Source organism: Eleutherodactylus coqui, chromosome 9, assembly GCF_035609145.1.
Source record: "Eleutherodactylus coqui strain aEleCoq1 chromosome 9, aEleCoq1.hap1, whole genome shotgun sequence".
NCBI classification, from domain to species: Eukaryota; Metazoa; Chordata; class Amphibia; order Anura; family Eleutherodactylidae; genus Eleutherodactylus; species Eleutherodactylus coqui.
Genome location: NC_089845.1, coordinates 50,585,209 through 50,611,655, shown reverse-complemented (window position 1 = coordinate 50,611,655; position 26,447 = coordinate 50,585,209). Strand labels below are relative to the sequence as shown.

The window sequence follows — 26,447 nt, the reverse complement described above, 5'->3', positions numbered from 1 at the left end:
GTGAGTATGGAGTTTTGTTTTTTTTTTTAGCCCAGCATATACTCGAGTCAATAAGTTTTACCTGTTTTTTTTGTGGTAAAACTTACTGCCTTGGCTTATACTGGGGTTGCCTAATACTCGAGTATATACGGTAATTTAAAAAAACACTTATCCTTTCGAAGGTTTTAAAATTGGTTAAAACAACCACAGTTGAACAGCAACACATCAGAAATCACGCTGTGTCACTTATTAAATAAAAATGGGTCACAATAGAGGAGTATATAAAAAATTAAGTCTACCCTTACGTCTTCAATGGGAATTAAGAGGATAAGTAGCAGCCAGGTGCTGCTAATCAAATGCCCTTGATTAATTGATCTGCAAACTGTTACCATCTCTATGAAAGCAGATGTTTTGGCAGTTTGCTGGGCTGGAGCATTCAGGTGTGTAACCTAAAGCCAAAGAGAAATGACATCGGCAATGATCTCAAAAAAGCAAATGCATTACTGATTACAGCTACTTCTGCCATAATCAGCTTTTTGCCTTTGCTAGGGTGCTGGGAGTGTGACAACCCCTTTAAGAGGGCAGTCTTAATGATGTTATTTATTTGTTGTTTTTCTAAAAATAGTCTCTCGGAGGAGCCAAAAAATTGCCTTTTTGCAAAATTGGCCATTTTTAGCTTGCCTCGTTCTGTATTCTTTCATCCCTCTGTACTCTACTGACAGGAAATTAATATGAGCTGGCGCGGTGTATTTGTCACTACATCTGCCAAGGCTGCGCCGTCGGTAAGCCAAACTTCCGAATCCTCTGTTTTTCCACACACTGACCCCTTCAGAAATGGCTCATGTTTAATAGTAACTTACTGTAGTAAAACGGGAACATCCAGATTAATATAAGACTTTATTTTATTTTGAAGCCGGAGTTGGTAAATTTTGCCCAAATCGGACTCCACCCAAACTGACCCCTTGCCCCACAGCCCTGGGGTCTGCTCTCAGTAAGTCCCAACCTCTGTGCCAGAAATCATGATTTGGCTCTGCAGAAACAATCTGTAAGTCATACCCAGGACACATGGGAAGCTCCACTAAAGGTGTCATCCCTTTAACCCTTTACATGCCAGTGTTCCCAAATGGGATCCTTACTTTTCAAATTTTTTTTTTAAGTGATCTAAATTTAACCCCCCTTTTTTTTTTTTTTTAACAAAATTGCCACTTTTTGTAAAAATAAATGGGCCCGTAAAAGGTTTTATCCAAAGATACATTTCTAGAGTTTCGATTGGCACATCTCTGGCTGTCACGGTGCTGCCAGGTATAATGGGGTGCAGTAGAATGAAGAATGATGCAGAAATAGCTATTTTTTTTACATGAACACTTGCCTACATGGTTCTAGGACAAATCTTCTATCTGGAAGGAAGCTCAAGAATTTTGACATGTTGTCACTTTTATTTTTAGCGGTGTTCCTTTTTTTTTTTGGCTGCCTCCAGCTTTTTATACAAGTATATCCTCATTTAAACTGCAACTTAGTAAATGATTGGCTGTCCTGGGATATAACACCGCTACTATACTAGGGCAGCGAGGTATATTTACTTCTCCTTGTGATCACTAATTCTTATTTTTAGCACATCCCGAGTCCCGTCTGTGGTCTGTCCCTTGCTGGATGAACAGCAAGCTGCATATGGCGGTGGTACATTTAATAATACACGTTTACTCCAGGTAGTAACGTATTAGATATCAGTGGGAGGTAAATGGGACATCAGGTGATGGAGGAGAGTGTCCGTTCTTCTAGAGGGGGCAGTTTCAATCTTCCTGTGATGTGACAGTGCTGACGCCTTGTGATCGGCACGTGCGGGATAATCCATGGAGGTTGCAGGATGACCTTCTCGTGTGAAAACATTGCATGATCCCTCAGTACTGTAGGGATGTATCTGGGCTGGTCCAGAGAAGTCTAAATATATTTGGCTTGGTACTTGCAGTGTGAATTAACCCCTTCGAGAAACTTTTTTTTTTTTTTGTCTTTTTCATCCCCACTTTCTAAGGGCCATAATGCTTGTTTCTTGTGGAATTAGCTGTATTTTTGTTAATATAATGTCCTACAAAACCTAAAATTTTTAACTGTGTGGGGGATGGGGGGGGGGGGTTTACAGTGTGGGATAAATAGTGTTTTGTTTTAATAGTTTAAACTTTTATAGATCTAATGTAAAAACTTTGTTACACTTTTTTTCTTGAATTTGCAATCAATTGATTGCTTGAACTATACTGCAGTACTTCTGTATTGCAGTGTATTTAGTAGTATTTTTCCAAGTTGGCTACTAAATCTTGCCACGGACAGTTCTTAATGGGCATTTGGACATGGCAGCCCTGGGTACATTCACTAGGCTGCAATTCTAACCCATTGACACTCTGCAATCGCTTTGTGGGGGTGTGGTTTGCTCGAGAACTAACTGCCCTATCAGAGCGAAGGTATTGTATCTAGTCACCACTGGAAGTAGGGCTGTTGACAAGATGTAGGTTGCTTGACAGTGCGTTCATGCCCCCATGACCTGGTTGCCTGATTTCCGCTGCTCAGTGTCCCTGGAAGCAGTAGCTTACTGTGGGACTGCCGCACTACGAATCCTCCTGCTCTCATTCTGTGCCCTCCCATCTCCCCTGGCAAAGCCCTGCTGCCCTGTCACTTGCCAAGGGGTCAACTATCTCCCCTGCCGATCGGCTCCCTCACAGCTCCGCTCACACAGCTACAACTTCGGCCGCACAGCTTCCAGCCAGCTGTGGTTTGCGTCTCACAGCTTCGTTCTGGCCGGTGGCTCTCAGCCGCTGACAGATCCGGCCCTTCCCCCGCTGAGTCTGTGTCGGGGTCTGCTCCGCAGGGCCCCTGTCCGCTGTGTGATCCAGCTGCCAACAGGTGACAAAGCCATTCACAAGTGAGCAGCCGGCCCCGATAACGAGCACAACCAGAACGTCGCTGCTTGACCCGTCCCATCATCATACTACGGGGTGGCGGTAATCACAGCGGGGACAATGCTTGCGGCTACAGGTTTTAGGGAAACTGTGTGTTGATTTTTGCCTTGCCTGCAGGGTTAGGATTAGGGATGTTTTAGTTTTTAGGCTTACATTATTTTCTCTAAATGCTTCCGTGTTACCGCTGTAACATGGAAGCTTTTTCACCTAATAATGTAAGCCTAACAGGAAAACTAATCCCTAACCTTCCAGCCAAGGCAAAAATGAAGCTGCTGCTAGGACCTTACAGAAGTCATCCAATCGGGAGCTAAGGGTGTGACACGGGCGTTCCTGCATCCGTGGCCTGTCAACCCCTAGCTTCCGGTGGTGACAAGATACAATAATACCCAGAGCTAATACCAATCACAGAAGTTTCTCACGTGGTTGTCAAACAGCTGATGGCTTCCAGCTATGGAGTGGACTCCCGGGCCTGCTCTATGCATCCAGCTTAAAGTATTGGTATCTGTTTGTGTTCTTTTAATTTAACAGTGAATAGTCGGGTTTTCTGTATGGTGAGGTCGAGAACCCCCACTAAACTTGATAACTTGGAGCATTGTTGGGCTGCCATTCCTTGGGTCTATCAGGTAAAAATATCTGTGGGTCTATATAAAATATGTAAACATCCACTTTTAACTTTTAACTTTGTTGCTATCATGGAAAACACTGTGCTTAACAGTGAGATAGGTAAGCTAAGTAAGGTTAACTTGCAGCTCATTAATATGGAGGACTACTTCCTGTATTCCTCTATGCATGTGCTGCTACTGGTTAAAATGCAAGTTTCTCCCAAACTACTGCACAGATCGGCACAACAGACACATCCCTGTAATCGGTGTGACCGACACTACTTCATGCTGTCCTCAGAGAGGGCTGTGAAAAGATGGTGCAAGATTCCCTTTAACCCCTTCCCTCCCCATGACGTAAGGGTACGTCGTCGGAGCGGGGTACTTCCTGCAAAATGACGTACCCTTACGTCATAGAAATAGCGCGAGATCGTGACAGATCTCGCGCTATCCCGCAGCGGGAGCCGGCTGTCAGTCATAGCCGGCCTCCTGCTGCAGCAGCGGGGGTGCATCGGAGATGCTCCCCCTGCTGTTAATCCCTTCCCTGCCGCGGTCTAAGTAGATCGCGGCATGGGAAGGGTTCACAGAGGGAGCGCGTCCTGTGTTACCAGAGCCTATAATCGCTGTATAAGCGATAAGGCATGGCAGAACTCCTGCCATGTCTTATCACAGCGATCATCAGTACAGTGTTGTCAGTCCCTCAGAGGGACACAAATTGTGTGTAAAAAAAAAAAAACAAACAAACAAAAAAACAAACCCTTTTTTTGTGCTTTTTCTAATATTACCATAAAAAAGGTAAAAAAATTAAAATGGCACATATCTGGTATTGACACATCCCTAACGACGTGTACAAAAAGTTGAACATACTTTTTTTATTTTGTACGGCAAAAAGCTTAAAAAAAAAAAAAAAGAGACAAAATGCTAATTTTTAGCATTTTTGTCTCCCAAAAAATGCAGTAAAAGGGATCAAAAAAGACGTATATTCCCCAAAATGGTACCAATAAAAACTACAGCTCGTCTTGATAAAAGTAAGCCCTCACAGAGCTCCGTACATAGAAAAATAAAAAAGTTACAGGACTTTGAATGCAGCGATTTACAGGAAAAAAAAATGATTTCCAAAAGAAGGATTTTTATTGCAAAAAAGTGGGAAAACCTAAAAAAAATAAGAATTTTGGTATCGTTGTAACCGTACCGACCCGCTGAAAAAATGTAGTTTAGGCCTCCTTCCCACGAACGGATTTACGCCGCGTAAATCCGCGGCAAAAATCCGCTGCGTTGCCCCCTGCTATTAGGTTCTATTGAACCTAATAGCACAATGCTCACGATGCGGAATTCCACCGCGGAATTTCGCACCGTGAAATCTCCCGTCCTCACCCGCAGCATGTTCTATTTGCCGCGGGTGTACGCGCTGACGGCTTCCATTGCAGTCAATGGAAGCCGTCCGTTCACGCTATCTCCCGCTGCAACCAGCGGAAGATAGCGTGAAAAAACGCTTCCCCGCCTACCGCCGCGCGTCATATGACGTGGTGGGCCGCGTCATGTGACGCGGTGGGCGTGTCACATGACGCGACGCCAGTGGGCGGGGAAGCGTCTTCACGCTATCTTCCGCTGGTAAGTATGGGGTCTCTGGGGGGCGCTGTGACGGGCTTCACTGCGGAATATTACGCGGCGGAGCCCGTCACGCTCGTGTGAAGCCGGCCTTATGCTGCATGATTAACGCTGTAAAAAAAAAAAGAAACTATGGCAGAATTGGTGCGTTTTCTCTCCGTGTTATGAAAAAAAAGTTTTACAATGTAGTCTATGAACCCAAAAGTGGTACCAATAAAAACGACAGTTCGCCACGCAAAAAACAAGCCCTTATGCGGCCGCGTCGACGGAAAAATTAAAAAAGTTATGGGTTTTGAAAGATGGAGATAAAAATCGTTGCGTCTTTAAGCCCAAAATAGGCCATGTCCTTAAGGGGTTAAAATAAACAGAAGATTGAGTAGACATTTCATTTTTTGTTTTTGTAATTTCTGTTTAAATTCTTGTTTTTAAAAATGTTTTTACGTGGTTTTTCCCTCCTCTAGTGAAACATTGAAGCCATGCTTGAGTCTTGGTGATGCTAAAATTTAACCATGAAGTACAGTGACACCATGAAGGGGGTTCTTTACTGTAAGAGCAGTGTGACTGTGGAACTCTCTGCCTGAGGACGTGGTGATGGCAAAATCCATAGAGGAGTTTAAGAGAGGACTAGACGTCTTTCTAGAATGCTATGATATTACAGGATATAGACATTAGGTGACCAGTGGGGTTATTGATCTGGGTCTTACAGTCAGGTAGGAACATTCAAAATATTGATCCAGCGATTATTCTAACTTCCATTATGGAGTCGGGAAGGAATTATTGTCCACTAAATGGGCTAAATTGGCTTCTGCCTCGTTATTGTTTTTTGCCTTCCTCTGGATCAACAAGGGGGTGTCGAAACAGGCTGAACTGGTTGGACATTGTCTCCCTTCAGCCTAACATACCACATTACCATGGGACCCTTGACTTCTTGCCATCGCTTGACATCTCTATCCTTTTTCCTTTTGGATTGCCCCAATACTTTGATACATTTATGATCGCATCTGCATCACCTTCTGATGGACCAAACTGTCCAGTTGGTTCCTCCGGGTTTGGTCAGACCTGCTCCTGAAGTCGGCAGTGTTTTGTCCATCCCTGCTATTACATTTATGTTCATTTATGCCTGCGCCTTCCCCATAAGCCTTTAATCATTCTGTGAAGCTGTTGTGTGAATGCTTTAGAGGCATGAAAGTCCCCTCACAATACTATAGCTTCATGTGATAATCCTCAGACAATGACATGGCTCGCTGGTGGTTGTTACAAAGGACCTTATTGTGGCCGTACCACTACTGTCAATGGTCAGAAAGAGCATGAGCAGCCCCTAAATATACAGCTAGGTAGAACACATGATGAGCCGCGTTCCCAGGCTCACCAAAACTCTATCGTCCCCTTAGGTTTTATTCACATTGACGTTTTTCTTACAAGAACAGTCCCTTCTCCAGCGCCACGCTCATGGCTTACTGCAAACCTGGCATCCATCAGGACTTGTTTGGGTGCAATGTAACGGATGCCGTGATGCTACAGTGAGCCATGAAGCATCATATTGGGTAACCAGAACCATTGTGATATCATATGCTCCATCCTGGACATGAGTGCAGTAGATGGGCCCATTATTTAACTCCTTAGTGACGTGGCCTGTTGTGGACCTAGGGACGCGACGATTTTTGGGGGATTTCCATCTCCACTTTTCAAAATCCGTAGGCGTCTTATTTTTCCATTGACTCGGCCGTATAAGGGCTTGCTTTTTGCTTGGCGAAGCTGTAGTTAGTTTTGGTACCCTTCTGGGGGTACATATAATGTATTCTATAACTTTTTTACAATTACTTTTGGTACAATTGACAATATGCCCAAATGTTTTTTATAATTTTTTTAAAGTGTTTCCACTTCTTTGCACAATTAAAATTTGTGTGCATATAATATTTTTTCATTGATGGAGCTCTGTGAGGGCTTGTTTTTTTCTAGGATGAGCTGTAGTTTTATTGGTACCATTTTGGGGCTTTTTTGATCCCCTTTATTATTATTTTAAATAGCATTTGCCATGCAGGATAAAAAGTGTGTTCAATTTATAGTACGGGTCTTTTAATTTGTTTTTTTTTTTTTTGGTCCCTCTGAAAATAAACTGCAGTACTCCTATACTGCAGTGCATTTTTACTTATCATTGCGAGCCGAGGCCAGATGTCATTAATTAGCATTCAGTTGCCAATGACCTCACAGATGGAGCGCCTTCCCTCTGTGAACTCTTTACATACCATGATCAACATTGATTGCAGCATGTTAGGGGTTAAAGGCGATCCTTGCTGTTGCAGCAGGAGGCTAGTTGTCGGTCACAGCCAGCTCCCGCTACGGATGGCACAAACTCAGCTTCTGAGCCCACGCTATCCATAAGACATACCAGTTAGCGGGAGCCCCATCTCACCTAGGGTGGACATATTTGCCTCAGGGCAGGAGGGGGTTAAAGTATAACTGTACTTTTTTAATGTCGCTCCAACATGTCAAAAGATATTTCAGAAGCTTTGATCAATGCGAGCAAGCACTGAGGCCTTTCACATGGCTTTTCAGCAGCTCCGTCCCATTCAGGTGAATGGGATAAAACTGCAGTACCAGGCACCACCACTGTACAATGTACAGCGCTGTGGTATACAGTGCAGAGGGCGCGGCGCTCACCTAAATGCTGCGGACCCTTTATCATTGAGTGTGTCTAATATTGATGACCTATCCTGAGGATAGATGATCAGTATTTTAGCCCCAACCAACCCCTTTAAGCTCGGAGAGCTGTGGCTGTAAGGTATAAAGTTGAGTCGGACATTGTGTCCCGTTATGTAAACTGTCATTTTGAGTTGGCTGTCATTACAGACCATACTGTGTGTTGGACAACAGTCGGATTGTCTTCACATTACATGCAGCTTGTGTTACATCTGGGTGACCTGAAGGAAATGAATGTAAGTGGAACCAGTCGTTTCCAGCGTAGAAAATGACACTTTGCAGCGGCTCTGCTATTTATAGTCGGCGCTCACAAAATGGTTTCCTGAGTCTGCGGAGGAGCCGTGTGGAAGGTGTGGGGACTGCTGGGGAGCAGCCGGGCTCCCCCTCTGCTTGCCCGTCCTACCCCCAGCCCCCACCAGACTGTAAGGAGGGCTGATGGTAATGGCTGCACACACTCCTCCTCATAAACTATCCCTCCCCTAGAAGATGTCGGAGTGGAAGGAAACTGTGTGATTGTAACATTGATATGTGATAACAATAGCGGAGCAAAGGGGAATTTATTGTGGAGAACTGACCCCCTGAATGGAGGCTCTAATACCCTGTTGTACCGCCTCTAGCTTGGATACAAGATGTGATACGAGCAGGCATGGAGGCTCTAGTACCCTGTTGTACGCCTCTAGCTTGGATACAAGATGTGATACGAGCAGGCATGGAGGCTCTAGTACCCTGTTGTACGCCTCTAGCTTGGATACAAGATGTGATACGGGTGGGTGTGGAGGCTCTAGTACCCTGTTGTATTGCCTCTAGCTAGGATACAAGATGTGATACAGGCAGGCATAGAGGCTCTAGTACCCTGTTGTACCACCTCTAGCTTGGATACAAGATGTGATACAGGTGGGTGTGGAGACTCTAGTACCCTGTTGTATTGCCTCTAGCTAGGATACAAGATGTGATACAGGCAGGCATGGAGGCTCTAGTACCCTGTTGTACCACCTCTAGCTTGGATACAAGATGTGATACGGGTGGGTGTGGAGGCTCTAGTACCCTGTTGTATTGCCTCTAGCTAGGATACAAGATGTGATATGGGCAGGCATGGAGGCTCTAGTACCCTGTTGTACCACCTCTAGCTTGGATACAAGATGTGATACGGGTGGGTGTGGAGGCTCTAGTACCCTGTTGTATTGCCTCTAGCTAGGATACAAGATGTGATACAGGCAGGCATAGAGGCTCTAGTACCCTGTTGTACCACCTCTAGCTTGGATACAAGATGTGATACAGGTGGGTGTGGAGACTCTAGTACCCTGTTGTATTGCCTCTAGCTAGGATACAAGATGTGATACAGGCAGGCATGGAGGCTCTAGTACCCTGCTGTACCACCTCTAGCTTGGATACAAGATGTGATACGGGTGGGTGTGGAGACTCTAGTACCCTGTTGTACTGCCTCTAGCTAGGATACAAGATGTGATACAGGCAGGCATGGAGGCTCTAGTACCCTGTTGTATCACCTCTGGCTTGGATACAAGATGTGATACGGCGAGCATGGAGGCTCTGGTATCCTGTTGTACCGCTTCTAGCTTGGATACAAGATGTGATACAGGCGGGCATGGAGGCTCTAGTACCCTGTTGTACCGCCTCTAGCTTGGATACAAGATGTGATACGGGCAGGCATGGAGGCTCTAGTACCCTGTTGTATCACCTCTGGCTTGGATACAAGATGTGATACGGCGAGCATGGAGGCTCTGGTATCCTGTTGTACCGCTTCTAGCTTGGATACAAGATGTGATACAGGTGGGCATGGAGGCCCTAGTACCCTGTTGTAACGCCTCTAGCTTGGGTACAAGATGTGATACTGGCAAGCGTGGAGGCTCTAGTACCCTGTTGTATCGCCTGTAGCTTGGATACAAGATGTGATACAGGCAGGCATGGAGGCTCTAGTACCCTGTTGTACCGCCTCTAGCTTGGATACAAGATGTGATACGGGGGGCATGGAGGCTCTAGTACCCTGTTGTATTGCCTCTAGCTTGGATACAAGATGTGATATGGGCAGGCATGGAGGCTCTAGTACCCTGTTGTATCGCCTGTAGCTTGGATACAAGATGTGATATGGGCAGGCATGGAGGCTCTAGTACCTTGTTGTATCACCTCTAGCTTGGATACAAGATGTGATAAGGGGAGCATCGAGGCTCTAGTACCCTGTTGTACCGCTTCTAGCTTGGATACAAGATGTGATACAGGTGGGCATGGAGGCCCTAGTACCCCATGGTACCGCCTCTAGTTTGGATACAAGATGTGATATGGGCGGGCATGTAAGCTCTAGTACCATGTTGTACCGTCTTTAGCTTGGATACAAGATGTGGTACAAGTGGGCATGGACGTTCTAGTACTCTGTTGTACCGCCTCTAGCTTGGATACAAGATGTGATACGAGTGGGCATGGAGGTATACAGGTTCTGTATGGTATGCTGCGGCATATTGCTCCACATTTGCTGTAACTGAGCCTCTAGATCGTGCGCCATCGTAGTCTGTTGAAGTTGGCATACTAGATGGTCTTATACATGTTCAGTGGCTGCCCCGTCACCAGATTTATCACCAATAGAAGTGTGCCAATGTTGTGGGGGCTCCTGGTACCCCCTTGTGTGTGCGGCCGAGCATTATCCTGCTGGAAGCTGCCATGAGAGGAACACATGTGGCTGCAGGATGTCCTGAACATATCGCTGAGCTGTCATTGTCCCTCGTACCACAACTAGGGGGGACCGGCTGTTGTATGTCATGGCCCCCCAGACCATCACACCAGCAGGGGGCAGTGAGCCACTGGCAGGCTATCTCAGATGAGCATATGGTAATAGCGTATTACGCTTGCAGGTGTTTTGCATGTAATACGCTGTCCCAATATCCCAAAGGCGGCCATGTTGCCCCTCACATGAATTGCTTAAATTACATGAACAAGAAAAATCGTAAGATGTCCCATCGTGGCGCACAAATGCAAGCCAAGATAGGCTATGCGGATTGGACGTATGCAGACGTCACGCTGCAGGTATGAGTATACATGCACACATGCCCGGGTGAGCCCGGCCTTAGATGTTGGCGGATTCATAACTGCAGTAATGCAAATCTGCAACATAAATCTACCTTTAAAGGGCTACTTCAGCAAAAACTCATATTTCTACCTTTGCCTCCTCATCTGATTGCCTATCATACTTCTGTATATTGCAGTCCCTTCCATGCAGTGCAGCCTCTTGTCTGATGCTTATCAGGCAACATCTTGATATTGAGATTTTTTGCAATCCCATAATGCATCAGCACAGCATTAAATGTGCAGTTAGAGACTGTACCATCCATGTTGCTGGTAAAACATGGGCATTACATTTTATATTCACCTAAATAGGCTACAGATGAGAGGTATTTAGACAGGTGGGTGAGCTGTGATGTCCTTCATTACAACTGTGTGATTATAAGCATTAAAGGGGTTGTCCCACGCCGAAACGGTTTTTTTTTTTTTTCAATAGCCCCCCCGTTCGGCGCGAGACAACCCCGATGCAGGGGTTAAACAAGAACACCGGACAGTGCTTACCTGAATCCCCGCGCTCCGGTGACTTCTTACTTACCTGGTGAAGATGGCCGCCGGGATCTTCTCCCTCGGTGGACCGCAGGTCTTCTGTGCGGTCCATTGCCGATTCCAGCCTCCTGATTGGCTGGAATCGGCACGTGACGGGGCGGAGCTACAAGGAGCCGCTCTCCGGCACGAGCGGCCCCATTCAGAAAAGAAGAAGACCCGGACTGCGCAAGCGCGTCTAATCTGGCGATTAGACGCTGAAAATTAGACGGCACCATGGAGACGAGGACGCTGGCAACGGAGCAGGTAAGTGAATAACTTCTGTATGGCTCATAATTAATGCACGATATATATTACAAAGTGCATTAATATGGCCATACAGAAGTGTATAACCCCACTTGCTTTCGCGGGACAACCCCTTTAAGAGAGTGTGCCCCCCCCCCCCTTCTAGGCAGTTTCTGTGGTACATTCCATATTGCAGCATCACACAGACTGAGGAAGTGACTAGTAACTGAACACATAACCCCAAGTAAATCTCAGCTCATCAAAATTGAGATTGCATGTCCGTGTGAGGAGAAAGAGTCTGGGAGTACCGGATAGAACTGGATAAGTACCAGGGTAATGTCTCTGTTACGCACAACGAGAAATACGCGATTCTCGTTTGCCCGAGCGAACGAGCTGGTGATTGGAAGAAATGTGACGCGTGTTTTCATTTGAAGATGTTACGGATCGGCACGCTGACGAACGCTGTGCAAGGGGGCGAAATTGCATGCGGATTTTCCCACGTGGAATCTGCATCAGAAGTTGACATGATCTACGTTGCAGATTCCCTCTGAACTCAGTGGTACGGTAGAGCGACACAGTATTTGGCTCGGATCCGTGTAAAAAGCAACTGTGAGTAAGAGGGGCATTATGCTGCGCCCTAAAAAATGACAGCTGGAGTCCAATTGGCTGCAACAGCCAACCTCTTTACTTTTTCCCTTCCTCGGGTTTTAATAAATCCCCCCCTCTGCTGCGCCACTGTTCCACTTTTGAGTTTAAAAGGGGGCACACAGAAATTGCAACCATTACACTTTCTATAGGGGATGTCGCTGGTCCGTTCACAAGCTGCAGAATTGTGATTGCAGCTCTGGACTCTTAGGCCAATCTCACACGACCGCATGGAAAAACGTTGTGTTTTTTACGTAGCGTCTTACCGTGTGCAGAGCTGCGTTTTCGTGTACGTTTGCCTGCATATTTTTGCGCAGTAAAGACGTATACAAGGAAGGGAATGATGTCACAACTTTTTGCCCCTCCCAATGGCATAGCAAAAACACGACTGTGAGCGGCACCATTGGACTATATGGAGGTTTAATGCTGCGTATTTCGCAGCCAAAAAAACGCTTCTGTGAGTCATCCTAATACGTGCAGAAACGCGGACAATGAGAGGGACACAATCCAGGAGTAGCACTGTATCTGCAAGGAGTTGTAGGCCGGTATTGATGTCAGACCGCCCTTTTGCGTGTTTTTCTGGGCTGTGCAGGACGACCGCTGTCAGATTAGGGCAGTATATGGTGGGCTTGGTCTCTGGAAGCCTCGGTAGCCAGGCTGCTGCAGGGAAAGTCTAGTATTACATAATGGCTATTGAGATGAATGGCCCTCCATGTAACACCAGGTTGGCTGCAGTCCTCCACAGCAGGGGGCGCTCTCCTACACCCTCCCCGTATCTCAGGCAGTTTGCCCTTCTCCATACCAGACCGGGTGAAGTGGAGTCTGTGGAAGTGCCGGATAACATTCACTGACTCACTTTTAGAAGCGACTTGCTGCCAACTTTTGTTCCTCCTTTTACAGGGTACATTGACACTAGTAATTCTGTTGGAGAACGAAAACACAAGGTGAAAAGTTTCATCTAGTTTGTCTGTTGAGCAGCAACCAGCTGGGAGTGCTTACTGGTCCGCCACCCCGCCGGCGGCTGTAACCTGACGTCAGGACTGCCAACTTGTTATATAGTCCCAACCGGACGGATAAGATACTGAAGGGCCGTGTAACCTGCTCGCTGCCTTAGATGAAGGGAATATATGAATATACATCACTTATACTGTATAGGTTTGCACATCGGGGGCAATGTGTTGTAGACGGCCATAAGCTTCAGGCCAAGGGCGAAACGGCCACTTCAGTCACATGAGCGGTCAACTAATGGCAGACTGATCATTGATTTATAGGCTAGTAGAACTCCTCTTACACCTATTACCCTGGTGGCATCTATCATACCGGCTGTACTTCTGGCACTGGGAGCATAACCTACTGTATATAATGCACATATCCATGTTACCATTCCTTAACCCTTTCCAATCCACTGTCTGACCTCTGAAGACATTATGATTTAAGGCTGTACAGCTCCGATGTTGGAAGACGTCCATCGGGGTTCTCTTACTGTATACTGCCAGCCTCTGTGCTGTCGGAGCCTATCCAACGTGTCACCTCATGCAGTACTGGCTTTAGCCAGCAGATAGTGCTATTGTATAACGGCAAAAAAAGAGTAAGCCCCCTAGGAAAACCAGGATACAAATTGGATTGGAAAGGGTTAAGACGTGTCCCCATGATAAATTATTCTCTGCCCTGTGTAAACGCATGTGGCAATTGAACAAGAATTGTTGAGTTGCTGCATTCAGGAAACTGAACGATTCGGTCCCCGGCCTCTCCGCTTCCATTCCCGGCAGCGCTGTGAGCAATGCCAGCAATGAAGTCTGTCAGTGTAAACGCTCTGCACGAGCGCCAATGACCTTAGCAGTGACATCAGCGCTCGTGCAGCCGTTTACCCGACTGCCGGACCGTGTAAAAGGACCATAAGCTGCTGCTGCTGCTGCGTACCTGTGGCAACGGCTTATCTCCTGGGAGAGCAAAAGAATCAGGCATTGAAATTCAATATACCCCCATTGTTTGTAAAGGGAAAGCTGGTATGCCCTCGTATAAACATAAGAGTGTCTACTTCAGATGATGTCTGACTTGGGCTTTGGGGCCTTTTACCTATTTTACACAGGATGTTCCTAATTGGTTAAGAACAACTCTGCACATAATAGTGAATTCTGTGTCTGAGGTCGGTATTAGTGATGCAGCATAAAGGAATGATTTTATCTCCATTTAACCTTTTCATTCATCATGTTGGGAGCTGAGAGCCAAAAGGCTTCTGTGTGGGGAGCAACATACTAGTACATACGATTTGCTCTTGAATCGAGAAGCCTGGCCATTTGGCAAACAACGGCCAAAGGTATATGGGCGCCTTATAGGGCGCCTTAAGTTTTGGGTTTGGCCACTAAGTTGTCACCAAACTTTTGCCAGTAGTTCTTACCATTATGCTGCAAAGCCAAGGCCTTTGTGCGCTCATCATGCACCTCCCTGTCCGTAATAAGAACCAGTGGGTTACTAGCTGTGGGATGGATGTGGTTGACGTATGTTCACATGTGTCGCTGCAGGAAAGGACTGCAGGCTGCCACCCGGCACTAATGGTTTTATGGCAGCTAGTTTTTGCTGGTTATGTGCAGAAGACAAACTGCTATAAATGGGGACTTGTTTACTGGTTTTTCATGTTGCACTAAATATCAATTAATGTACTTTTCACAAAATAACTGTATTTTTGTTTTTCTTCCTGTGTAGGACATGGAAAAACTTCGAGAGATGCGGCATCCGTGCGGGCGACACATCCTATTCCAGCGGCATGTGGCATATACTATTTCGAAGTGAAAATTATAAGTAAAGGCAGAGATGGGTAAGCAATATGTGACTGCAATGGAAATTGTGCCGCTAACTCCAAGACATTGTATTACCTAAAGGGGTTTTTGTTTTTTAAATGGCTGGGCATGCAATAAAATAATAAAAAAATCAATACTTGCCTCTCTCCTACCCCTGGAGCACCTCCGGTGAATCTCCCACTGTCAGCGCTGGCCGGAAGTCAGGTGACCGATGCAGCCAATCAGAGGCCGCAGCATCCCCTCCCGTTCTCATGGTATCAGCACTCAACTTCTTGGGCACCATGATGCCAGATGTTGAGAACTGGACGCTGCGGCCATTTTTATTTATTTATTTATTTTTTTAGTTCTATATAAATATAAATTAAATTCTTACTTTTTTTGTTAAGCCTGCAGGGGACACTTCTTCCTTCTGCAGAGGTTGTCACCTATTTTTATTCATTCTTGGAAAGATACTCTGCCTGGTTAAACATTACTTCTGATGGCCAAAGTCCTATTCAGGGTCATAGCTAGCACATGCTGCATGTCACTCTCCAGGATCGCACTAATGACGACTTTTAGAGTACATATTTCACACACTAAGGCCATTTTCACAAACTGAGAAAATCGCACAAAATGTGTCCATTATGACACGCACAAGTCTTGCACGAATATAAACTCCATTCTTTTGAATAGGGCCGTACACATGAGTAATTCCCCTCCACTCCCACCCAGTCTTGTATCCAAGCAAGAGGAGGCCCAACAGGGTACTAGAGCCTCCCTGCCTGTCTGTATCACATCCTGTATCCAAGCTAGAGGTGGTACAACAGGTTACTAGAGCCTCCATGCCCGCCTGTCTCACATCTTGCATCCAAGATAGTAGTGCTTCAACGGTACTAGAGCCTCCATGCCCGCCCGTATCACATTTTGCATCCAAGATAGTGGTGGTACAACAGGGTACTAGAGCCTCCATGCCTGCCTGTATCACATCTTGTATCCAAGCTAGAGGCGGTACAACAGGGTACTAGAGCCTCCATGCCTGCCTGTATCACATCTTGTATCCAAGCTAGAGGCGGAAGGAAAATGGACAGCTCAACAGAGCTGAAAGGGCTTAAATACAGAGGTCCGGTGTGACCAGTAAAGGCGTCAAGTCTGATCGGGAGGACGCCCCTAGACTCATACCCTAGTGGGGTACGGATAAATGAACTTTGTTGTGTGCTGTTTGTGTGATGTGGAATAAAACTGGTGGATGCCAGAAGTTAAAGATATCTAAGTCACTGGAGCTCTTATGTACGTGTGCCAATCATTCTGATGAAAGATGGCGATCCAGTAGGCGAGTAACCGCAATTTGCCACACTACATATATGTAAACCTGATGCAGATACTGGATTAATGGCATTACCCAGCCATTCCATGTCAGCAAATGTTCACAAATCAATAAATATTCCAAATCACAAAGTAGAAACAGGCGGCCCGCGATGATATCAGATTCCGTTGCCTTTTTTTTTAAATTCCATATCAAAAGGGCAGACCTAAAAATGAGGAAGCGGCGCACACAATAATCGCTAAAACTGTGAGCAAACAGCTAGAAAGCAGCATATAAACAGTGGAACCACTGATGTATCACCCAAAATTCAGTTGAGTATGTCATCCTAATATATAGTGTCAATGACCTTAAATATGCTAATGTCACCGAGTGCCTGAATAGCTTACATAGAAACACTAAATATGCGGAACGGATAAATAAACATATTCACCGCAGCTGCTAACCAAGAGATACAACGTGGACATGAGGTTAGTCTGTGGGTGCTCAATGAGGATAATGGAGTGCCTTCTATTATGGCATTTAACCGAAAGAGGAGGGGTGTCCGTCGTGATGTCCCTGCTGCCTTGGACTCGCGTGTTGTTTATCCCTGAAGAAGGGACACACTTGCTCCAAACCGTATAGGAATCCTTTCTGGGCTCTAGTGGCTTCTGTAGTTGCTGAGTGACGTCACTTCGGTCAGCTTCCGTGTCACTGAGACGTGAGGAGACGCTGCTGGCCGGTAGCGCCTCGTGTTTTTTGTCCCGTGTGGACTTTAACTCAGGCAGTCCTTATACTAGTCCTCCTTTTCACTTGCCTTTACGTGGAAATAGAAATTTGATGGTGAGCAGAATGGCGTGTAGGAGCAGCGCATCCCGCATGGTGTCCGTGTTTACACACAACTTCATCGGTGGGATACACAATGTTCTTGTAAGTGTAATGCAAACTATAGTTTTTGGACAACTATTATCTTCAACCTTTTTTTGGAGCTTATTCAGTAACCGGGTAGTATGGTATACTTTAGTACATTGCCAATATATCAAAAACAGTCTACATTGTAGCGGTCTGCGTTCTAGCGGTCCACACTCTTATCTGTACACATTGTATCTCTTAGTTAACAGCTGTGGTGAATTTGCTTATTCATCCATTCAACATATTTAGTGTTTCTATGTAAAGACCCTTTTACACCAGCCGATGATTGCTATAAAATCGCTAAAAGGCGATCATTTTAGCGATAATTGTTGCGTCTAAATGTGCGCCCATCCTGCACTGCTAGCTGATCGTTGAATTCAGTCCAACCTAAAAATCATCTTCAGCCTTATCTGCAGTCCTCCATGGGGAGTGCTGATAGCATTGTTTCCAGTGAAGAACAAAGGATCTGAGCGTAGATAAGAGCCTGGGGCTATTAACTGCATTCAGTGAAGGTTTCATTTGCACACTTCATTGGTACTTAAGTAGCTACTTAATAGTTTATGCAAAATGATTGCTCAAAGCTGTCACTCAGACTGTTGTTTGAGCGATCATCGCTCCCTGTAAATGGGCCTTTAGCTATTCAGGTACTCATTGACACCGTATATTGGGACTCCATACTGCTGACTGTGTTTTGGGTGATGCATTAGTGGTTCTACTGTTTATTAGGTAACCCAACTTTTGTCGTAGAATAAACCAAACCAGGTCTCTGTAGCTGAAGAACCAGCGTGAAAAGGAAGGAAAGAGGGGTGCGCCATTACCCACACCGAGATCTGACCGTCAATGATAACACGTTAGTTAGATATGGAACGCCAAGATGGCTTGCAGCGAAATAGGTTCTCGACAGATTTTTGTTATGTGAGTGAAATGTAATCCTCCTTTCTTTACTATTGCAATATCGTATATGTCCCACGTAATGATATCACTGTGACCGGCAAGAGCTCCAGGTGATGAATCGGCTCTGCCGTCTGCCTATCACTAGCACCCAGACAGGGAGTTGCACTGTCACCCTGATAATGCCCATGCTGCGCTCCTCCAGATACGGCTCCTGCAGCGCGGCTCGTAGTTTCACATTCTCTGTAAATATGTGTAGCTAGATGTAGATGCACCTCTAATGATTAACAGTCCAACCATAACGGACCACTGGTAGCTATTGTTACTGTATTTTTCTGACTATAAGGCCGGGCTCAGGCGAGCGTAATGTAATTGCGAATTCCGTGCACATAATACGCGGTGATTAGAGTCGGTGAAAGTACATTGATTTCTTGCGTTAAAAAGAGCACAACATTTTCTGTTTTACGCCCGTACAGCCCTATTGTTTTATATGGGTGTGTTCAGAGCGCAGTACATACGCAAATCCATTGCATGTACGGCATTTTTAGGCATGTTCCTAGCAAGCATGAGTTAAAAGTTAAGAAAAAAACAGGAAGCCAGTGTATGGCAATGTGCATAAAATACGCTGTACATACGCAGGCAAAAACGCGACTACGATGGGATACGCAGTGCTCTGCATTAGTAAAATGCTGCGATTTTTTTAAACACCACGTTTTACCGTGCGGTCATGTGAGCTCGGCCTTCGCTGCAGTTTTCGGCTAGATAAAAATCTTGCTGAAAAGTTTTTGTGCCTTTATCGTCCAATGGCAGGGGGGTCTGACAGATCCAGAGACCCCTGACCACTGCCTTAATGACATCATCGTACTGATACAGTGCACTGAGGGGTCATCGGGAGATCTCTGCTGATGCATACCCCTGCTGTACTACACTGGTACCCGCAGCCCATAAGCAATGTTAATTGTGTATTGGCTGCGGGTCGGACGCCTCCATTGGCATCAACGGAGGCTGTCCACGCGGAATCCACGGTAAAATAGAGCATGCTGCGATTTTTCTTTTGCTCACAGAATACGCGATTCGTATCCGCAAGTGTGGAGGAAAAATTGAAAATACATGCCTTTCAATGCCCACATTTTACCGTACAGGCGCCAATCGTGGAATCCTCCATTCAAATCTGGTCATGTGAGACCAGCCTTAGGGAGGAAAAAAAACTAAAATAAAGTGGTTGCATAAATATGCACACCCTAAAATTAATACTTTCCAGGGAGAAGACTATGGATGACCTGTCCTCAGGATAGGGGCCCCGACCCATCAGCTGAGCGGGTGCATGCTGTCAGGGCTGCAAATACGCAGAGATTGGAACAGAAGCAGCAGAAGTCTTAGCGCCGACCTCTGTGAAGTGGCCGGCGCTTGTAACTGCAGGCACCGCTCTCATGGATTTCAACACAAGTCATGCCTGCAGTAACAATCACTGGCCACTGCACCGAGGTCGGTGCGGAGACTTCCGCTGCTTCCCCTCTGTACTCTGTGTATTTCCAGTGTGGACAGCATGCGGAGGCTCAGCTGATTGGTCGGGGTCCCGAGCGACTGACCCCAGCCAGTCAACTATTGATGTCTTAAACTGAAGACAGGTCATCTGTAGTATTCTCCATGGAAAACCCCTTAATACTAAGATTCTTGGCTTCTAAAATCAAGTGATTGCCAGGAGATTAAACCTCCTTCCTTAGGGGAAGAGGGTCTCGCACGAACGGATTTTAATTGCGTTATCCGCAATTGCCGTCCTCGTGGACTTACCACGGTTAAACGCGAGCATTGAAAGGCATGTAGTTTCAATTTTATTATTTTTTTTTTTTTTTTACATTCATGCATACAGATTCTGTATTCCGCAAGTGGAAGAAAAATCGCAGCATGCTCTGTTTTGCCACGGAAGATGTGCGGCGGCCTTCATTGATGTCAATGGAGGCGTCCGACTCGCAGCCCATATGCAATTACCATTGTGTATGGGCTGCGGTTGCTCACGTCATCCCTAAGCGACGGCACAGGAAATGCAAACAAAAAACATGTATGCGCATGACTTCCTGCGAGCCTAGGCGGCCATGCACAATACAGGATAGTGCCGTACGTAGGATCACCGGCCGGGTTCACAGCTGGAATCCGATCCGCTCGTGTGAGCCCGGCCTTGGAAGTCATTTACGTTACAGGGGACAGCATCGTTCTCCCTCTAATTGAAGCAGCAGTCTTGTGCTAAACGTCTCTAGTTCTGCAGCTATATAAAACCTGCGTGTCGCCATGGTTCTAGACTACAAACAACCCCCGTGTAGTCTGATCAGTCACATCGCTCCATCTGGCCCCTGCTTCCAACGTATGTAGGTTAGTAAGAAGGGACAGATGCAACAACGTAACACATGGCTGCGGACTACACAGAATCTGTTCATAATCTGAAGATCAGCCGACGGGGACAGAACTGCAGGGTCCCTCCGGCTGGTGATGTTTGCACACTTGCTCATCCTGATTTACATATATTGGAGAAAGTAATAATTGGCTGCACACAGAAAACCCCCAAATTAACCAATCCAACTGAATGCCCTGCGATACTAGATTCCACATAGATCACAGTCGTTAGCATTTCCAAAATTTCATATCCTCCAAAATCTTGTTCCCTTCCCATAAGTTTACTGTCATCCTGCAACTTGTTCTTATGCTGCCTGAAGGGTCTTCATGTAACGTCTTAAAGGAACGCTCTACTTTAAATGTCCTCAATAGTGTTTTTTGGGGGTGTAATATTTTTAACAATTTATTATATAATTTGGTTCAAAATTAACCACTTGGATTTTTTCTTCCTTTCCCTCCGTTACAGCTATATGGGCATTGGGCTATCCACACAGGGCGTCAATCTGAACAGACTCCCAGGTATGTTCCAATGCTTAACTTGTACAATACTGTCTATGTGGTGGAACAGACTAGAATGTGACGCGTTGTTTGTTCTGCAGGGAGATAATGACCGAGGCTTCTATAATATCACTGGACACTTCCAGGGATGTTGGGGCTAATGCCCACGGACGGACCTATTGAACCTAATAGCTCAGTCCTCGCATGCGGGATTCTGCCGCGGATTTACACCGCGGGAATAAAATAGCGACATGTTCTATTTTACAGCTTGGACTTGAATTCCTCAAGCAGTTGTCCGCTCGGTCACTTCCATTGAGCAGGAGCATTGCCCTTCTTGTTAGGGCTGCCTGTCCACGGGCAATTTGTCATCTGCAGCGATAAATCATAAGCGGAGCACTCACGACACGCTTTTAATAGGATAAGTATGGAAAGCGCAGCCCAATGTACACTCCCATATAAAAATCGCAGCATGCCACGATGAAACCATCATTAACCCTTTCCAATCCAATTAGTATCCTGGTTTTCCTAGGGGGCTTACTCTTTTTCTGCCGTTATACAATGGCGCTATCTGTAGGTTAAATCCAGTACTGCATGAAGTGACACGTTGGATAAGCTCCAACAGCAGAGAGGCTGGCAATATACAGTAAGAGAACCCCGACGGACGTCTCCCAACATCAGAGCTGTACAGCCTTAAATCATATTGTCTTTAGACGTCAGACAGTGGATTGGAAAGGGTTAAGATAGGTCTATCACGGAAAACCGCGGTGACATTAGTGCTGCCCCGCGCCAGAGTATCGCTCGCGATATTTTTTGCTGCCCGTGGACACTCAGCCTTAGGGTGGCTTCACATCTGCGTTGGAATCTCCGTCTAAAAGCGAGTGGAAACCGACTTGACCCTGTTATAGTCAAGGGGGTCCATTCGGCGCTGTTAGGGTCCGTCCTGAAGCGGGGCAGTTCGGCCAGAGAATTCCTCTTTTCTGCTCCCTGAATGGAGCAGGAACGCAGAACCCCCGGGTGCAGATGTGAAAGCACCCTAGCTCTGTGCAAGGACTATGGCACTTTGGGAAGGGTCAGCACCATGCAAGTCTACCACATTAGTGAAGTGCGGATGGTATTGAGGATAGCGGACATGATGGAACTGACGCATTTATAAAAGCAGAGGTTCCCCAGCTATCTTAGGGGGGCTGATGGAGAGCAGTAATCACTGATGCCCGGAAGTAACATGTTGTCATTTTTCTTCTTTCCTTCTACTTTCAAGGTTGGGATAAGCACTCCTACGGATATCACGGAGATGACGGACATTCATTTTGCTCTTCTGGAACCGGCCAACCTTATGGCCCGACTTTTACAACTGGCGATGTCATTGGATGCTGTGTTAACCTAATCGACAATACGTGCTTCTATACTAAAAATGGCCACAGCCTAGGTAGGAAGCCGATGTCTTTGTGCCATGTTCCCGGGTTTCTCTATGGGATACAGTACTGGAATTGATAAACACCTTTCTAGGCAGCCAGTGAATAGAATCCATTCAGTGACTTCTGATGTCGGAGGGAGAACACTCTCGTTATTCCCCATCCATCTAATCTCATGTCTCCTTTCAATGTAAAGCTGTGGGCACTCCGCTGAGATCGTGACCCCGCTCCGACTATTGGCTACTTTAGAGGGCGGTGTTCTTTATATATGAGAGGGTTCAGTTATTTCAGGTTCACGGAGTACATTTCTGAGTCACTGTTGATGTGTTATTAGTATATGCTATAAGAGAACACATCGTACCATTTTAACTTATTTTTACTTTTCCCTTATTCCTTGAACAGGTATTGCATTCACAGATCTTCCGGTAAGCTTTATTTTAGTAGAATTCACTATAACCACACTAGTGGGATTATTTTCATCATCACTTTTCGATTTAGGCTGCCTGTCCACGGGCGGGACAGACCTTGCATGCAGAATCCCGCAGCAGAGTTCGATCCCGTGCCCAGCGGTGACCCCCGTGTACCTGTCCGGCGTCGTCTTCTCTGTACTGCTGATGTGCCCGCCTGCACTCCAGCATGCATGCGCAGTACAGGGCCACTGTGCTGTCGCTATGGCGATGACGCGCCGATTCTGCAATGATGACTGCAGAATGGCCATGTGACGGACAGCTTCCATTGACTTCAATGGAAGCCGGCCGTGCGTAGCCCGCACAAAATCGCAGCATGCTGCGATTTCTTCTCCATGAGCGGAAAATCACAATCGATTTCCACTCTTGGGCAGGAAATCGCATTTTTACATTGCATGCTATTGACTGGATTTGCTTGCGGAGTCCGGAGGCGGAATCCCGCTCTGTACTTCGCAATGCAAATTCGTCCGTGGATTAATTATGTAAACTGCAGTGCAATTATGTTAAAGGGGTTTTCCAGGTAAAAAAAAACTGTTGATGAACTATTGTGAGGATAGGTCATCAGTAGCAGCTGACCTAGGATCTACATCCTGGGGCTCCCAATGATCTGCTGACAAGATGCTGTGGATCGCCATGATGCTCTGAACGCTGGCCATTCAGCAGTAGTCCAGTTTGATACTGCAGCTCACACCCATGTATGTCAATGCAAGATGGCTGCGATGCTAAACCACCGCTATGCTATTGATGGCCCATCCTGCATATTGGTCATTATTGTTTTTTGCCCTGAAAACCCCTTTTTTAGTATAGAAAATATATTTTTGGATCGTTTATGGTCCTGGCTAAAAAAAAAGCTGTAGTTTATCGGTATAGTAATTTTATTCTTTTTGTGCAAATCTCTAGCACTGAAGACTATGTTGGTGCCATACAATTAACCCCTTAGCGACTGCCGACAGTAAAAGTACACACTGCTGCCCGGGCTCTGTGCAGCAGCAACATACATTTACTGTCAGCAGTTGCTAAGGGGTTAATTATATGGCACCCCCAAGCGGGTAAAACACCAGAGACAGTAGCCTTCATCTGGACTTGATTTTGGTTCTGGTCCCAATAACATCCCATCCTCACTGACAGCCATATTTGTCAAATGGAAGTAAAAAAACTTACACGTTTTAATAATGTTCCTCAATTTTCGGCATTTTCAATGAATATATGCAAATCGCATCAGTCTACTTTTACCACCTGGATGTGTAACACCTTTACAGCATTCTATTCTGTTAAAGTGACAGTGATTTACAAAATTTGGCCTGGTCTTTAAGACATAAACAAGCTTGGTCTTTATGGGGTTAAAGGGTTTATTTTAAACAAATTTACCCCATGGCAAAAATTAATAAACCAGCTGATAGTCCCTCTTCCAGCTTCCCTCATGCTCACTGTTGGCAGCTCTGGGTCTTCCCTGTGACTCATCGATTACAGGCTGCAGCAGCCTGTGTACAGAATATAACTGGCTGCTGCAGATGATTAGAGCTCAGCGATCAAGCACTGCGCTCTGTGATTGGCTGCAGCAACCTGTGACATCCCATACACAGGCTGCTGCAGCCTGTAAGCAACATGTCACAAATGAGACCCTGCCGACGGGAGATTTGTGGGGAGTCGGGAGAGGTGAGTATTAGCTAGCGTCTTAATTTTTGCTATGGCATACTTGGTTTTCAAAATATATTTTTTTTAAGCCCCCCTTTTTTGCTTGCTTTTAGCTTAATTTGGTTCTAACAGTTATGTAATAATCGCCTATTGGACCATGCACACCACTTTGTGTACAGTGGTCTCATCACCTAATGACGTGGCGCATCCACCAGTGGATCTGGGGCTGAATTAATAAAATCTCTTTCTCAATGGACTCTGAAGAGCAGAATTTTAAAGGAAATGTTGTCTTTTTTGTGTTCAGCCCAACTTGTATCCAACAGTTGGACTTCAGACTCCAGGAGAAGTGGTGGATGCAAATTTTGGACAAAGTCCTTTCGTTTTTGACATAGAAGACTACATTCGGGAGTGGAGAACTAAAATCCAGGCACAGATTGAGAGGTTCCCTGTTGCTGGTGATTGGCAGTCTATAATACAGAGGTAAGCGCCCTGATTTTATGGAAGTCACTCGCTATCCTGCTCTTTAGGGCTAATTCCCACGGATGGGTTTCTGACGCGTTTCACGCGGCGTTATCTCGCAACTATTAGGTTCTATTGAATGGAATTCTGCAGCGTGAAAGAAATTGCGGCATGTTCTATCTGCCGTGGAAAAACGCGTGGCCGGCTTTCATTGTTGTCAATGGAAGCCGTCCGTCATGTGATACTTCTGTTGTGAGCACAGTGGAAGTATCGCGTGATTATGCGTCATGCGCTGCACTGCGCATGCTCGTTGGACGGGACTCTCACACACCCGGAAATGTGAGTATGGGATCTTTGGGGGGCGCTGTGCCGAACTCTGCTGCAATGTTCCGCTGGCGGAGTCCTACACGGCCATGGGCAGGAGGCCTTATTCTGTTCAGTTTTGGGGTCTTTGTAGCTGTGATCCCTCTTTGACTGTAATTTAAAGAGCTTGTCTGAGACTTTTTTGATGTCACTAAGGAAAGTGCAGGAAGCACATTGTGTTTGACCAGAGCGCTGTGACCCGGATTGGTATTCCATTGAATTCAATAGGAGCCGCGCCTGCAATACCAAACTGGGCCACACTGCTATAGTCAACGCTGCACTTTCCATAGTAACAGCGGTGCAAGTAATTCGTCGATCAGTGTGGATCTGAGCAACGGACCCCCACCAATCATCAATGGAATAAAACTGCCAGAAGTCCTGGACAACCCTTTTAACTACGAGCCAAACCGAGGTAGTCTTGTAGCTCATCAGAGGCTGAGGCTGTCCCTCCTCCATGCTTTATCCTGCTTCTCTAGTTGTTCTGAGTTACCAGGAAGCCCATGATTGGGGAGTTGATTTTCTTTACATGTAGCACAGAATACTTATACACTTCAAAGAACCTAAACCACCAGTTTGGGAGAAAGATTATGAGACAATCGCCTTACATACAATGAGGCTAATGAGCCCCAGATGGGAGACCTTGGAGATCCACATTATCTGTTCTTGCACAGAAAACAAGTTCCTTACTAGGAATTTCCCATTGTGATATTAGTGAAAGTACCCAACGGTAAGTACTGGACAAAATATGTAGGTGACCAGGTTTTGGGATGGTTGACTGGGGTCATACATAATGCTTAGCTTGGACCAGTTTGTTTTGAGCAATCCTTTTAAAGGGTTATCTAGCCTCCCATTTTTTTTGACACCTGCTCAATGTGTTGTAACACAAAGTCATACTACCCTCACCTGATTTCACCTGTTGGTCGTGCTATAGCTGTTTTTGCAGAATATTCAGTGGACATGCGAAAAAACAAAAACGGATGCATTTTCAGGATGTTAGGAGAAGGTCACGAGGCTCACAGCTGCCTTATA

The 26,447-nt window shown here is 45.9% G+C and overlaps 1 protein-coding gene across 1 annotated transcript in view; it reads left to right on the top strand.

The window, feature by feature from the left end:
• RANBP9 (RAN binding protein 9) overlaps positions 1-26,447 on the top strand; it is a 57,164-nt gene that overhangs the window by 17,568 nt on the left and 13,149 nt on the right. The window contains exons 2-6 of the mRNA XM_066579383.1: positions 15,020-15,131; positions 21,051-21,103; positions 22,341-22,508; positions 22,897-22,919; positions 24,901-25,076. Of these exons, the coding sequence (XP_066435480.1) occupies positions 15,020-15,131; positions 21,051-21,103; positions 22,341-22,508; positions 22,897-22,919; positions 24,901-25,076 (532 nt within the window). The remainder of the gene's footprint in view (positions 1-15,019; positions 15,132-21,050; positions 21,104-22,340; positions 22,509-22,896; positions 22,920-24,900; positions 25,077-26,447) is intronic.